General features: G+C 48.8%; 2 protein-coding genes across 3 annotated transcripts in view; both read right to left on the reverse strand.

Annotated features, from left to right (window-relative positions):
- TFEB (transcription factor EB) overlaps positions 1-4,193 on the reverse strand; it is a 49,991-nt gene extending 45,798 nt beyond the window's left edge. Inside the window, exon 1 of one of the 2 annotated variants that reach the window (XM_030561429.1) lies at positions 4,078-4,193. The gene's annotated coding sequence lies outside the window, so the exon portion shown is untranslated. The remainder of the gene's footprint in view (positions 1-4,077) is intronic. The other variant, XM_030561427.1, reaches the window with a different exon arrangement.
- A 4,861-nt stretch (positions 4,194-9,054) lies between these two features.
- On the reverse strand, positions 9,055-16,396 carry LOC115651611 (gastricsin-like). The gene is given in 10 exon segments (XM_030562701.1): positions 9,055-9,207; positions 10,723-10,821; positions 11,303-11,450; positions 11,873-11,995; positions 12,690-12,889; positions 13,552-13,670; positions 15,114-15,198; positions 15,200-15,232; positions 15,708-15,858; positions 16,341-16,396. Coding segments are annotated over 10 exon segments (1,167 nt in total).
- Between the last annotated feature and the right edge of the window lie 317 nt (positions 16,397-16,713).

Genomic DNA, 16,713 nt, shown 5'->3' on the forward strand with positions numbered 1-16,713 from the left:
CCTTTACAATCTACCAGAATTCTTTGAGGGGGTCAATAACCATGTAGAGGAAGGTGATTAAGTGGATATAGTGTACTTTGACTTTCTGAAAGCCTCTGACGAAGTCCCTCACCAAAGGCTCTTAAGCTAAGAGAGCAGTCATGGGATAAGAGGGAAGGTCCTTACAGACAGGAAACAAAGGGCAGAAATAAATGGTCAGTTTTCACAGTGGAGCAAGGTAAATAGCAGAGTCCCCAAAGGATCTGAACTGGGACCAGTGCTGTTCGACATAATCATAAATGATCCAGAAAAAGTGGTTAACAGTGATATGACAAAGTGTGCAGACGATACAAAATTACCCAGGATAGTTAACATCAAAAAGCTGACAGCGAAGAGTAGCAAGGGGATCTCACAAAAGAGGGGGACTGGGCAACAAAATGCAGATAAAATTCAATGTTGCTAAATGCAAAGTGATGCACATTGGAAAACCCATACAAAATGATGTGGTGTAAATTAGCTGTTATCACTCAAGAAAGATTTTGGAGTCAATGTGTACAGTTCTCTGAAAACATCTGCTCGATGTGCAGCAACAGTCAAAAATGCTAACAGAATATTAGGAACCATTAGGAAACGGATAGATAATAAGATGAAAAATATCATAATGCCTCTATCTAAATCTACGGTATGCCCACAGTTTGAATACAGCAAGAAGATCTGGTCACCCCATCTCAAAAAAGATATATGAGAATTGGAAAAGCACAGAGAATGGCACCAAAAGTGATTCGATCTATGAGACAACTTTCATACAATAAGAGATTAAAGAGGACCAGGACTCCCCATCTTACAAAAGAGATGACTAAAGGGGGATAGGACAGAGATCTACAGAATCATGAATGGCATGGAGAAAAAGTGTTATTTACCCCTTCATATAACACAAGAACTAGGGGTCATCCAGTGAAATTAACAGGCAACAGACTTAAAACAAACATAAGGAAATAGTTATTCACACAGCACACAACCTGTGGAACTCATTGCCAGGGGATGTTGTGAAAGCTAAAAAGTATAACCAGGTTCAAAAAATGAATTAGATACCTTCATGGAGGATAGGTCTATCAATGGCTATTAGCCAAGATGGTCAGGGGTGCAACCACATGCTTTGGGTGTCCTTAAACCTGACTGCCTGAAACTGGGACTGGATGACGGGATGGATCACTCGATAAATTGGCCTGTTCTGTTCATTCTCTCTAAGTATCCGGCACTGGCCACTGTCAGAAGACAGGCTATGGGCTAGAGGGACCATTGGTCTGACCCAGTTTCATCATTTTTATCTTCTTAACAATTCATGGAACGAGCTCCGCCCCTTTTTGTATTTGCAGATTATCCACAGTAAACATGTTACTGAGCCGCTTGCCAAGGAGTGCTCCCTGACTACTGCTTCAAGTACTTGCGATTCATCGTTTGCTTTTGGTGCTGCACGACTGGTCACCTGAATCACATGGCTTCTGCTGTCCAATTGGATTATTCCCAAAACCTGAAGAGCTTCCAACAGTGGCCACTCCATAGCCCTAAAAGTATATGGCACCACTTTCCCTGCTGCCTGCTCTGTGGTTAGCCTGCAGGGATGTCAATCCAGACCCTTTCACCGACATGAACTCTGCAGAATAGAAATAATCACTTGACAAGTCCCTGATCCTGCAGTTAGATCCACTCAGCCAGAGCCCTAAGCACAGAAGCCCAGCCCACATGGATCTGACTGCAGGATCAGGGCCTTAGTAGTCCTGTTCTAATTGTCTTTGAATTGGAGACACAAATGCTCTGGAAATAAAGCAAGCCACTACTGCTATTTATCAGATCCGCCCACCTGACAGAGAAAGAGAGTCATGTTTAGGTGTAGATCCAGCATTCATAAACAGAAGTACAAGGAGAAGCACAAAGCAGGGATCTTTCCACCCAGCCCCAGTCCAAGCCCCCACAGACAGGAGCACTGTGGCATGAAGTCAAACAAACAGGGCAGAGGAAATTAAAAGGCAAAAAAAAAAAAAGAAAGAAAGATAAAGCTAACCATTTACCATCTGTTCAACTCTCTTCAATAAAAAGGTCTCAGGCCCTCAGAGAGGAAAGAAGCAACCCAAAATCATGCAAACAATTCAAGGAGAAGCCCTCCTGGTCACATGAAGAATCTGTTGCATTTTAAAAGAAACAATAAAAAAAACCCACATTTTTTTAAAGGGAAATTTCTCCATCATCTGACTTGCTGAGGTTCAGTGGAATCAGGAAACATGCTGGAGGGCTGTTGCAATCCTTCCTGCTTTATAATTAATCAATCAGAGGCTGTAGTTGCACCCAATCTGAATCTGGCACAGTGTGGTCTCACCACTAACAGCACAAGACTGGAAGCCAGGCACCCCTGCATTTTATCCCTGACACTAACACAATTAATTGTTTATCAAATAACCAGCTTCCCTAGGCCGAACTCACAGTTGACCTGTACTTTGTGGAGTCATTTACACCAGTGCATCATGGATGTGAAAACCACACCAAATCAGAAGGGCAGCATTTTACATCCACTCTACACTGGTGTAAATAGCAAGGTGCAGAGTAACAGCAAATATGGATTATCTGCCTCAGTTTCCCCATCAATAAAATGGGGATTAACAACATTTGAAGTCAGTGGGAATCAGTACAAGCAAAGGGGCTTACATTAATGGATCCCAAGGCAAAGGACTGGGGCCTTCTACTTCAGAAGGGGTTGGTGAGTACTAGCTAGCTAAGGTTTGCAACATGTTTTGAAAACATGTTAAAACTGCACACAGATTAAGGCTGACAGTGTATCTTCCTTTGTGTCCGGAAAGTGCCTGCAGCTATCACAATCTAAATAATAAAAGTAGTATAATAGCAGTGCTAAGTTATTATTAACAATGCTATTAATAATGAACTCACATACAATTTTAAACAATAGCTCTAATACAGCCCTTTGGGTATGATTTGTTTTGTGTGTTAAAGGTTCTAATCTTGAAACAAGATCTGCACAGGCACCACTCACCTCTTCCCTGACACAACTGCAGGATCAGGGCCTCAGATTCTAAACATTAGATGCGGCATGCATCACCAAATGCGTACACTCAATCCTTAGATAGTAAATAATAAAGCACAGACCATGTTTGCAGAGTGCTTTAAAAGCAAAAAGCACTGTTGCATCCACACTGCGCCCATTGCGAGCTGGACTCTCAAATCAGACTAAGTATTTATTCATTATTCAGTCTAAACATCCCACTGTAATCACACAACAACTGCCTAGAGAGTTTGCCACCCAATATTTTCCAAACACTTGTCAGTATCAATGACAGCAGAAAGCTCCTTCCTGCTGGACTTCTGGTGCTCTTTTCAAGCACAGGGAAGGACTTTCCAAAGTTGATTTCATCTTTAAAGAAAACCCTGAGCAGTCACTTCCAGAAGGCAAAAGGAACAAGTACAAAACAACTCTGCTGAGCAGCGCAGCCCTGCCTGACGCTCATACACAAGCGCTGGCTTCCCACCGTAACAAGTTACATAAGATCCATAAGACTCACTTTTAATCTGCTTTCTGCGCGGCTGCGAAAGCAGGCACCCCCCCCAAATACACCCCCCTTCCTGCTTTTCCCCCTCCCACAGCCATGGGGTCTGCTGGGAAAAGGGGTAACTCCTGCCCCGTTTGCTATGATCAGCTCCGAGCCCCTGGTTCTGGCACCGGGTCCAGAGTGTGCGTGCCCCCCCCCCGGAAGGGTGTCCCATCTACCCACTCATGCCTGCCCCTCGGGTGCTAGTACCGGAGTCCAGCCTGCCCCCTCTCTCCCTGAGCGGCTACAGACCCCTGCTGTCACCACCACTCCGGCCCCCGGCTGCACCCCCCCTCCCCGGGCAGGGAGCCCACCTGCTCGCTCGCCCCCAGCCGGTCCCGGGTCCGCCACTAGCTCCAGGGCCGCTCTCCGGTCACGCACCCTGCCCCACTCGGGGGCGACCCCAGCGTCCCCCCAACACCCCCTGTGCCCCAGCTGCCTTCCCGCCCCCCCACGGGCTGCTCTGCAGGCAGGGGCCGCCGCCCCCGCCCCGCGCACTTACCCTCCCGTGAAGGTCAGCGCCCGCCGCGGACTTTCCCCAAGTTGCTCCAAGTCCCGGCAGCCCCGCGCGCCTGGCCGGACACCCCGGGGGGGCCGCTCCAGCCGCTGCCGCCCGCGCTGCGCCTCCGGCCGGGCTCGTCACCCCTGCTGGGACCCCGGGCGGGCAGCGCTCCCCCCGCCCGCTGTCAGGCACCTTCTCGCCCGCCTCCTCGCGGCACCCAAAAGAGGGCAGCACTCTCCGGGGGCGCGCCGCCGCGGGGCATGCCGGGCCTTGTAGTTCGCCGGGGCCGCTGAGAGGCGGTTACCCTCCCAGAGCCACCCGGCGCCCATTGCATGCTGGGACTTGTAGTTTCGTCCTTGTTCCCTGGGTTTTTTTTTCTTTCCTCCCTCCCCCCCCACACATAACTTTTCTTTTAAATTTTTCATTTTTACTATATTTTCCCCCAAAATTGATTTTCACCAGGAAAGTTTTAAGAGGTATTGAGGCCTCTTTTTCTTCAGGGTTTGTACAGCGCCAAGCACAGCAGGGGTCCAGATCTGAGACCAGGGATCCTAGGTGCTACTTCAATACCAAACAAAATAATAATAATAATTAATAAATCATAGTTGATAATGAATAATAATAAATAGAGATGAGACAAACAGGGAAATACATCCGGGACATTTCTTCACACCAGAGTCTGGTCTCCACTACAGCCCTCTTTTGTTATAACTACATCGCTTAGGGGATGTGAAAAATTCACACCTCTGAGCGATGTAGTTATACCAACCTAAGCGCTATGTCAGCGAGAGAGCTTCTCCTGTCCCCAGAGGCGGATTAAGATTTATTGGGGCCCTTGGCACAAAGAATATTTGGGCCCCTCACACCCTGGGGGCCCTGGGGTGCCAGAGCCAGGGAGGCTGGTGGGCTATGTCTTCCCACACTTTTGAAAGCGGGAAAGCCATGCCTGTCTACTTTATAACATGAGTGTAGTAGCCTCAGGCAGGCACGGAGCAGCGGCCGCTTGGGCATAGTTCGGAGGGAAAAGAGGCATTGCCCCCCCAAAGCTGCAAGCCTCAGGCCAGAGGCAACAGGAGGAGTGGTGCTGTACATGGTTGCTGCCTTGGGCACAAAGCCCAGGTGGCAGCGGGCAGCCTGTCACTGGGAGCAGGAGGGACCTGGTGGGGGGCAGCCTGGCAGCGGGAGGCCAGGAGCCAGCTGCAGACACTGAGTGAGCCTGGGCAAAGTGCGGAGGCTGCTAAGACTGGGCCAGTAGCAGTGGGAGCTTTCCTGGAAAAGCCCTCCCTGCCCAGCTTCTTGCTGTCTGTGACCTTCCCGGGGCTCCCCACTGCCTCCAGCCAGGGCAGGGCCTCCTCTCCCTGCCATGTGTCTGCAGACCCCAGGGAGGTGACAAGAGGCTGGAGAGGAGCCCTTGCCCCTGGGTCCCACCAACAGCATCGTGCCTTGGGGGGGCAGAGACACAGGCTGGCGGCTGCTTTTGGACACCTCAGCCCCCGTCCAAGACAGGTGGAGGGTCCAGAGCGCCCCACAGCAGCCTAAGCTCCCTGGGCAGTTCTTACCACTGCCTGTCTCTGGCTTCTGGCCTGGCCAGGGGGCAGGGCCTTGTAGGGTGACCAGATGTCCCGATTTTATAGGGACAGTCCCGATTTTTGGGTCTTTTTCTTATATAGACTCCTATTATACCCACCCCCTGTCCCAGTTTTTCACATTTGCTGTCTGGTCATCCTAGGGCCTTGGGGGGAAGAGGCAGAGCAGGGGCGGGGCCACAGTGAAAGAGGAGGTGCAGGGGGCAGAGCCACAGTTCTGGTGCCACTGTCCCCCCACTTCTATCCAGGTTCCAGCGTTCCTATGAGGACTCTCAAATTGGCTGGGGGCTGTGCATTAATCCGCCACTGCCTGTCACATAGCTACTGCCTCTCGGGGAAGTGGAGTAACTAAGCTGATGGGAAAGTCTTCATTAAAGTGCTACAGCAGCATTTTAAGTGTAGACATGCCCTGGGCCTGGTTTTTAAACACCTCACAAGTCACCTCACGAGTCAATGGGGGCTGCATGTGCTTAGCTCCTCTGCAAATCAGACCTAAACAGCCAGCTTTCCAAAAGTGCTCGCCTCCCATTTAGGCCTCTCAACAAGAAGCTGTTAGAGCTTCAAAAATGCTCTCATTAGCTCCCATTGTTCTCGCAGGGTGGGAGGAGTCTCTGTTGTTCTCAGTGGCTGCTGCTGAGCCCTTTTGCAAGTCTGAGGACTGGTCTACACTTCAAAAGCTGCACCGATGCAGCTGCACCGCTGTAGTGCTTAAGTGAAGCTGCTCCAGAAACACTCCCGTCAGCATAGTTAATCTACCTCTGTGAGAGGCAGTTGTTGTGTCAGTGGGAGACGCTTTCCCACCAGCATAGCGCTGGCTATACCAGGGATTAGGTCGGTTAAACTACATCACTCGGGGGTGTGGATTTTTCACACCCCTGGGCAGTGTAATTATATCGATATAGGTCTGTAGTGTAGCCCTGGCCGGAGTATTTTTATTAGGTGTCTAAATGAGTACTGGGCTCTTTTGAATCATTTCCCTGCCACTGCAGAGCCTAGGGCACTGGTGCACCTGAGTCCCTCCTGTTCCCTGGCCTGCAGCACATAGTAGTCTAGTCTCCCGTGGTTTAATTTCAGTGGGTGGGTCTAGTGGGTGAGTGGTGTTGGTGGCCTTCGGCAGGAGTTCTCAAACTGTGGGTTGGGACCCCATTTTTGTGGGATCACCAAGGCTGGTGTTGGCCCTGGGCCCAAGCAAGTCTCGAGCACAAGCTCCACTGCCCAGGGCTAAGGTTATGTGCCACCCGCCCCTCCCTGCATGCCCGGGGTGGTGAGGCTCAGGCGAACTCAGTCTTTGGTCCCCGCTCCTGGGATCGTGTTGTAATCTTGTTGTCAGAAGGGTGGGGCGGTCACGATGCAATGAAATTTGAGAACCACTAGCCTAGGGTGGCCAACTAGCAAGTGTGACAAATTGGGGAGGGGGTAATATGGTCCTATATAAGACAAAGTACCTGATATTGGGGCATCTGGTCACCCTATGGTGGCCTGTGCTATATAGGTGGTCAGGCTACATGAGCTGATAGTTCCTTCCCAGCCTTTTGATTCTTTGACTATACAAACTGGGCTATAGTGTGTGGTTGGCCTGTGGAACTCCATGCCACAGGAGGTAATAGAGTCAAATACCAGCGGTTAGATTTTTTGTAAAGGATGGGATACTTTTATGACCAATATTAATGTCTGTCATTATGCAGATAAGATCCCATGTAAACTGATCACTCCAGGGAGCTGGAAGGAAGTTCCCCCTCCCACTTGTAACCCTGCCCAAGAGCAGTGTGGGAGAGTTCCCCATCATGTGACGCATCAGGTGTTGGATTTAGCAGGAAGCGGGAAACGGGGTTTCATAAACTGTTCACCTGATCCAGTTTGTGTCATACCCCAGTGCATGCTGGTGAAATTAAAGGCATTTTTGTCTTCTCTTTCCCCTAAATATCGCTATGACTAGAGGGTCAGATCTCACTGCAACTGTCTGCAGCTGTCCTGCTGCTTCACCAAGTTGGTATTGCAGTCTTTGCTGTACAGGTTATTTCTGGTCACCCATTCGGTTATATGCAGTATTGTTGTAACCCTGTTGGTCCCAGGATATTACAGTGACAAGGCGGGGAGCAGGAGATTTTTTTTTACTCTCTTATCAACAGAATTTGGTCTAATAAAAGATACGGCCTCACCCAGCTTGTCGCCCTTACCACTAGAGTATCAGTTAGGCCGCTAGATGGCAATATAGCAGCATTGATATCACCTTACATAAGACATTGCCTACAGTTACCATCTTCTCCAATTGTCCTATAGGACAAAAATCTGGACATTGCAACATCTAGATGTGGGGTTGCATGTTGGGATAGATTCCAATACCTCCAAACTTTGGGGAAGTTCAAATCCAGAGTCAAGTCATGAAGCTCTGCCCCGCTCTGCTCCCCAATTATTTGCAAATACACATGAATGATTAATGAAAAATTCATGCACGCACTCAAATATTTGGGCACACAATGAATTGTTCAGGAAGAGCTTGTGAATAGCATTGAGCAGGGGGTTGGACTAGATGACCTCCTCAGGTCCCTTCCAACCCTGATATTCTATGATTCTATGTGATCATTCCTGTGTATTTGTGGCAAAGCCACAGACATTCCCATAGGCTAGTGAACAATCAGCGACTGCTCAGGGGTTCGAGAATGCTGTGCAAGCTGTTTGCAGGGCAATTCTGCATTAAGGTCCCAATTCTGCTGTGCATTTAAGCACATGCTTGAACATGGACCTCAATGGGACTTTAGCATGTGCTTAAATGCTTTGCTGTTTGAGGGGGTCTTAAAGCAATTCTGTGGGTCATACTGCTGCCTCAGCGAAGTGATCATTTATCTGTGATAGCAGAGCAAAGGTTGCTGTACTCTTCACTGGCCTTTTGATGAGAAGCTGGCAGCAGCGTCTCCTTCTTCCAGACAACAGAGTGGCAAAGATCCATGGGGAAAAGATAGTATGTATGTTGAGGCAGCGCATGAAAGGGAAAGGAAGGGGAACTTGCAGCATGGAGAGACTGAGGCTATAGAGACCCCAATAACCTCCCCCAAACTCTTTGTGGCAGGTGCTGGGTGTCAGCTTGGCTGCTGTTATCTGACCTTGCGGACCATTACAGGTAGAACCTGAGCATTGTAGCAATACATGTTGCTCTCTCGCACCCCCTTGGGCAGGAACAGACTTTGAGACAGACTTTGAGGCGTGCATGACAGACTTCGAGGCATACATTGCTTTAATGATTTATTGCAGCAAAGGTTATTATTACTGTTTGAAGGAAGGAAAAAGAGAGCCGAGAGGAAGGTTAGTTCAGAAGGATCCATCCACAGGAACTGAAGGGTATGGGAAAAAACAGACAAGCTGCCCAGCCCAGCTCAAGTGATGATCTGGAGGTCTAGACAACGGCAGCAAAACCAATTCTGTTGTTGCCCATGTCACAGACGGAGTAGTACTGCCTGAGGAAGACGTCTCCCAGGATCAAGAGGGGCTGCCCGTTCTCGGAAGGCAGGTACATGGGCTCAACCCCAATGGAGTAGTAACCATTGTTCTATGAACCAAGGAGGTAAGACATGATGAGTGAGACTCAGAAGGGTTGGGACATCATGAGCACAAGGTAGCCCTGGGTGGAAAACTGAACAAATTACATCTAACTCGTGTAAACACTCCTCTATTTCAGCGCCCTCTGCGGGGATTGCGAGAATGCAAGAGACAGGCTGGTCATTACACAATGAGCAAGGAGAAGAAGAACAGGTGACTGCAGCATCCCCAGGCCCATACAGCTCTGCTGACACCCTCTTCGTTGCAGGAGCCAGCTCAGAGCTGCCCACCTCATCTGTAAAATGCGCCACAGGTTTGTTGCTGCCAGCCTGATATGTGATTTATTTATTATATTGCCATAGTGCCCACAATGGGCTACACATACTCCAAACACACAGGGAGAGAGGATCTCAAACTTCTGCCTTCTCTATACCCACTGTTTGCGTAGCATCAGCCTCCTCTCTGGCCACCCCATCCAACCTTCCAGCACTGTAGCTAACTAACTCCCGCAATAAGGGTGTGGTTTTTAAAAGGCCCAGCTGCTGGAATCTGGAGAAAGCATGAAAGTCTAAGCTTTTTTTTTTTTTAAAGTACATTTCGAGTTCTCATGGTTGCAAAGAAAAGTTGAAAACATGAAGCAAATGGGCCTTAAAGGCTCAGAATTCAATAGGCAAATAAAAAGCACCCAAAATGTATTGTTTTAAAGTTCTCAGGATTTGTAAGTGAATTTCATGATATTTGCAGTCTCACACATGATTTTTATATGCTTGTGGCTGGCAATACTGGAAGTTTCTCTCTATCTAGGTATTTATACCGCACTCACCATAGCTTTATCTGAACTCCTCACAAATGTCTACTTTATATAAACAAAGAGTCAGATTCTCCATTGTTGTCTATGCAGCTACACCAGTTTACACCAGCTGAGGATCAGGTGCAAAGAAATCTGTTATTCCTACTCTTCTGTTCCACCTGTCGTGATTCTTTGCAGCTCCGAGTCCGGTAATCTGGAACTAACTGCTTGTGCTTGCTTTTCATTGATTCTCCATCTCATGCCCAGTCTCAGCTGGAAACATCCCTTTTCTCTTTTGCCTGTGTCAGCTAATTTTTTCCTCCCTCTCCTAGTGATTATTTAGTTGTGTAAAATTATTTGGAACACAGTTATTGTGTGAAGAAGGCTATGCTAAACTAAGTTATATTAACATGCATTCAATTTTATTCTATTGCATTGCATTGTACCGTAGTGCATTGCATTGTTCCATACTGCTTCGCAGTGCACTGTAATATACTCTGTTGCATTGCATTAGTCTATATTGCAGTGCATTATACTGTACTGCATGATACCGCGTTGCATTGCTTTGCATTCTGCTATGTGGCATTGTAGTGCACTGCACTGTATGATATCATATCATCAGAAATATTTCCACACTGTCCCATTACTGACTAAGAATCACGGCTCTCCTCTCTGTCAATTAGATTCTAAAGAGATATCAGAGGAGCTTGTCCCTTCCAAACCCATAATACATACGTTGAGGATGTAGGCTGAGGGAGGCAGAGGAAATGAAACTCCATTGATGGTAAAGGAAATGGTGGGCAAGCTCTGGACACTGCTGCAGTCAACCACATACTGTGAAAAGAAAGGCAAGGTCACCTGAACAGCCTGTACCAGCAGAAAGCTGGGACTCTGGGAGGGACACTGTAGCACTGACCATGAGGAGGTTCCCCAGCCTTCACAGTCACTGAGCACTTTTGGCAGATAGAAAAGCTGATTATCAGCTTCATTCCTTCCTCCACCCAGGCTCTCATAAGCACTAGGGGGGCGTACTCAGCCTCACCAGGCCCAACGTGCTGTGCTTCTCAATTCCTGGCATTCCATGAGCATAGAGCAGTGGTTCTCAACCTCTTTACCATTGTGGGCCGCATATGCAGCTCTCTGTGTGTTATGTGGGCCTCATCCACACAATATATATACTACCTCTATGACCCTGAGGACATCACATGGGCCACAGCTGTGTGCTGATTGGGCCTCAAGTAGCCAGAGGACCACGGGTTGAGAACTACTGGCATAGGGATACCATCAGCGACTCCAGTGCAGCTGCTCCACCTACCTCGCCGTACTTATTCTCTTGAGCACCTACATCCTGCAGGAAACTGTTCATGAGCTGCTGTGGGATGGTGAGGAGGGAGGTCCCTTTGTCCACGATGGCCTGGCAGCCCTGGCTGCACCAGCCTGTTGCCTGTCCACCGATGGTGAACCTAAGGAGGAGAAAAATGCAGCTGGGCTCACGGTGCAAATGTTGAGCCAAGTGTGAGAGGCTCCCCATATACACTAATGGCTTAAGGATCCTTACTCAGCATTGCCTACCTGCTAGGAAGCCAGGCTCCAGTGCTAGCTCTTGGGCCAACTTATGCCTTGTGTCGCACCCCTGAAATCCCACTGAGCTCAGTGGGAAAAATATGAGTCAAAACAAGAATTCAGCTACTTATTTTGAACCCCTAGAGCCATGAGTTTTCCTTGCTCATGGGGGCATCAATGCATTTATACTGAGGATGATAAAGTCCCCTCCTGAGCTGCGTGCAAGGGTCAGACCGAGCAATATGGCCCCATATGTTCAGTTGCAGAAGCCCACTACAGACGATGAATGATTTTGAAATTAGGGATCGGAAACTCAACTCACTCATCAATGCCGATCTGCCAGTATAGCTCTTGAGTGACGGGAGCCCAGTAGATCTGCCTGGAATAAAGGCTGCTGTCTACTCCTTCAAAAATGACCTCCCCACCATACTGAGAGGTTGACTGGCTGTGAGCACAAAGGGAAAGGATCAGCTACACACAGTAATCTCTAAATGATCTAGCAAAGACACTGTATATCTGGCAGGATTAGAGGCTTTCAGTAGTTCTCCAGACTTAAAAGGACAAGAACATCATTCCCTGCCTGGTGATGGGGATTTGTCAACATACAGAAAAGCCCCTTCTTGTTTGTCTTTGGTTTCCCAGCAAAGCACATGGATCTGAGACAGATCGACAGTTAACACGGGGGTGGGATTTCAATTCAAGGTAACTTAAATGAAAACACGCAAAAAAAGAAAGCATGTCCCTCTGGCTATTGACATTACCTACATTCACAACACGATACAGCCAAGGCCAGTAGAGTACAAGGAAGGGAGCGCCACATGGGCCATCACAATCGACACTGGTTACATCAAAAGTAATGACGTCCTTGGTTAGCATTTCTACAACTGACTAAGTTACCAATGAGAAGAGACAGGAGACACAGAGAGTGAAAGAATGGTTAGTTGAGGCAGAGAGAAAGAGGGAAAAAGAAAGATAAAGAAAAAGAAAGACAAAAGAAAAGAAAAGACAAAGCAGGGAGAGAGACATGAGAAAACACAGAGAGATGGAGCTAGTGTGAGCGCTTTGGGGCCTGGACTGCCTTTATTTCTTGTCACTAAAATAAATAATAGGATAGATGGATGGTTCGATTGCTCTGTTACCTGCTCAGATAGAAACTGAAGATTGGCTGAGAAAGCAGGTTTTCCTGCAGCATCCCTTGCAAAGCAGTGGTAGCACCTCCTACCACCAGGCTAGAGTAAGCCATACCCAGAATGTCGTCAAACTGAGCATAAATGAAGTTGGTGCCAGGCTCCTTTTCACTCAGACCGAACTCCTGGTTGGCGACAGCGATGTTCTGGAGCTGAAGAGAGGGTGGGAAAGTGTCACTAAGTCTGTTTGCAGTGGTGGTGTAGCCATGTCAATCCCAGAATATGAGAGAGATGAGGGAATAGCTTTTACTGAACCAACTTCTGTTGGTGAGAGAGACACGATTTTGAGCTACACAAGAGTTTTGGGTAGGCTGAAAGCTTGTCTCTCTCACCAACAGAAGTTGATCTAATACCAGATATCACCTCACCCACCTTATCTCACTGATACAACCTGTGAGGTATGGAGAGGTAGAATGCTTCATGGTTGTCCTATGGCCAAGTGGCCTCACTGATGCCATTCTAAGGTCTCCTTGTCACCATTTCCACTAGTGATGGGAGGGGGGCACGGGGAGCAGAGTGGCTACCACAGCCAGAAGGACGAGGGGAAGCTTCCTCAGCGGTGACTCACACCAGTACTAAGGGATTGTGAAAGGCCTCAGATTAGTAGCCACAATATGCCCTGGGGCCTGGTTTTCCTCTCACTCACACCAGAACAACTCCATTGTGAGAGGGAGGGAAGGCCTAGGGATTCGTGGCGGAGTGCCTCCCCAGGGCTCTGTGTCGGTAGGTTTCAGCCAGAAAGTTCCTAATGATTGTTAGTCCTCACTAGACTGACTCACTCGACGGATTGTTGTGTCACAGAAATAACACTTACTGTCATGATGTCATAGCCAAAAAACCCGGTGAAACTGCCACTGCTATACTGCAAGGAGAAGGTCTGCCCATTGGATGAGAAGGTGGAGGACTGGCTGGGGTTGAATCTTGCATGGTTGCCTAGAAACACAATACAATTTTACCACTAGTTGTCCCCTCATCTTGCTTTCCAAATAAATTTGCATTCATACATTGTGTGGTCTCAGAGTTAGAGGATGGAAGTAGGAGATCAGAGTCCTGGGTTTGATTCCCAGCTCTGAAGGGTTAAAGTTAGGGTTGCCAACTTTCTACCTGCACAAAACCAAAAACCCTAGCCTACCCCTGCTCAGAGGCCCCACTCCCTTCCCCAAGGCCATGCTGCCACTCACTACTTTCCCCTTCCCTCGATAGCTCACTCTCCGCCACCCTCACTCACTTTCACTGGGCTGGGGCAGGGGGTTGGTGTGTGGGAGGGGGTGAGGGCTCTAACTGGGGGTGCAGGCACCAGGGTGGGATCAGAAATGGGTTCAGGGTGCTGGAGGGGGCTCCAGGCTGGGGCAGGGAGTTGAGGTGCAGGAGGGGGTGACTGCTCTGAGATGAGACTGGGAATGAAAGGTTTGAGCTGAAGGAGGGGGTTTCAGGCTGGAGGTGGGGCCGAGGGATTCGGCATGCAGGAGGGGGCTGCAAGTTGAGGCAGGGGATTGGGGTCAGGAGCGAGGGCTATGGGCTGCGGGTGTGGTCTCTGGGATGGGGTCAGGGATGAGGGATTTGGGGTACAGGAAGGGGCTCTGAGTTTGGAGGTGCAGGCTTGGCTCAGGGCTGGAGCAGGGGGTTAGGGCTTGGGGTTGGGACATGGGCTCACCTCAGGCACTCCCGGTCAATGATACAGTGGGGCTAAAGCAGGTTCCCTGCTTGTCCTGGCTCCACGCTGTGCCCCAGAAGTAGCCAACAAGTCTGGCTCCTAGATGAGGGGGCTAGAAACTCCATGTGCTGCTCTTGCCCACAGGCACTGTCGCTCCACCACACACCTGCCAGCTTCCCATTGGCTGCAGTTCCTGTGTGGAGCCAGTGCTCGGGGTGGGGCACAGTGGGTGCCAGGACAGGTAGGGACTAGCCTGCCTTAGACCCGCAGCACCGCCAACCAGACTTTTAATGGCCCGGTCAGCAGTGCTGAGCAGAGCCACCAGGGTCCTTTCTCAATGGGGTGTTCCGTTCGAAAACCGGACACATGGCATCCCTAGCTGAAGTGGGGGAGCTGGGAGCCCTGACTCCAGGGTTCTATTTCTGCTCCATCCCTCTGGTTACCCATCTATATATTGGAGGTAGTAACACTTCCTGATGCCTGGAAAGTGTGTTACAGCCATCTGGTGAAAGGGCCAGGAATTCATGATTCATTATAGGGGCTCTTATAAAGAGATCGGCCTTCAGAATCCAGTTGGTTGTGGCTCTTGACTGATGAGAATTCAGTATGAATTCAGTTTCTCAGGAATCGACCTGTCCTGAGGACATGTCTGTGCATTAACTGAAGGCTCTAATCACCTAGAAGCAAAATTCTTTAACAGACGGCCGGGATGGATTACTCACTGCAGGCCTGGCTCTGGCAGTACACAGATGGCACTCACAGGTTGGATGAGCTGGTGTCGAAGAGGACCAGGAAGTTCTGGGAAGGGGGTTCCAATACTGATCTCCCCATAGTAGGATGCCTAGAGAGGGCACATTGCAATATGAATTTCAACAAAGGTTCTCCCAAAGAGGACGGTGAGCTGGACTGAGTTGTGGTGTAACTCCCCGTGCAGCCAGAGAGTTACACCAGAAATAATGCTGGACCCTTGTACACTCTGGAGAACAGACAGTAATCCCCAAATCAGATAAATTTCCTGTTTCTTCAGGATGGTCACTGAGGGCTGGGCGCTCACAAAGGGAATGGGAAATTTGAGTTTCAGATGCACCCGTTGGCCAAATGAGCATGAAATGTGACAAGATGCCTGTCAAAGATCTTGCAAGTTGGGGGCATCTTCTGTGGCACATGGTACGAGCCATATCCCTTAAAGATAATGTATCCTGTGGTGACAGGGCCTATGGAAGAGAGATGAACAGAGATGATTTGTGTAGAAAGAAAGAAAGAAAGAAAGAAAGAAAGAAAGAAAGAAAGAAAGAAAGAAAGAAACCATTACTCACATTCATATACATCATTGGTTCAAAAGCAACATTGTACTCATTGAAACGGTACTTGCTGGCTGGATCAGTTTTGTGGTGCTTCAGATATTCCACCAGCACTCCCTTCTCCTTCATTACCTCTCGGATAGTCTTGCCTTTCTTGAGGGTCAGTCTGCACAGAATGAAGAGAAGAGGCCAGGGACTCAGCAGGGAAATTGCTCATCCTTCAAGCACTTGTCTGTTTAGGGACCTGCCATGATGCTGTTCCCTACGTTTGGGTCCCCCCGCAGCTAATTATGTTGCCACTCACAGGGCTTGAGAAGTTGTGGCAATTAAAGGTTAGCCATGAACTACCACTCACTATAGACAGGGACTGTTGTGTTTAGCATTATGTCAGCAGCTGATAGTTAATTGTAGAGTTTGCCTTTGGGTTAAACATGACTAGCTGGTGCAATGGCCTTGTCTTCACTGAGAGTTTAACATAGTATTAGTTACCATGGCTCTTCAAGGGTGACTTCCAGCATGACCTACTCTGCTAGTGATAAAGCCAGGTGCTGCCTTGCTGCATACACGTGCACTGCTCCAGCTATCTGGCTGGCTAGTGAATTACTCTGACCACAATCACCACCGTAGCCTCTGAGCTGAGATATTCACCTCACCAGCCCCTCTGAGAGCTGGAGGCAAACCAGGGCCAGGATGAGCCACTTCATGGTGACTGGTTTCTCGACCAACCAGCTCCTATGTGGGACACTTTGGGTACTGCAGCAGAAGTGAGTTGAAGTCTAGCATCCCTACTTTTACACCCGGGGCATTGGCCCATGGTGCCCTACCTGTTTACACTTCAGTTTCCCATATCACTGCACTCACCCAAGGGCAAACCTTTGTGTGTGTTTTCTTTCCTTAAGTATGCTGAGAAAGTCCTTTACAGCTCCACTGACCTTTCAGTAAAAGCATGTATTGCCAGTTACAGTAGCATGAGGTGATTAGGATCTGATAAGGGGGGACAAACTTGCTGATAAATTAGGAA

Source organism: Gopherus evgoodei, chromosome 4, assembly GCF_007399415.2.
Source record: "Gopherus evgoodei ecotype Sinaloan lineage chromosome 4, rGopEvg1_v1.p, whole genome shotgun sequence".
NCBI lineage: Eukaryota > Metazoa > Chordata > Testudines > Testudinidae > Gopherus > Gopherus evgoodei.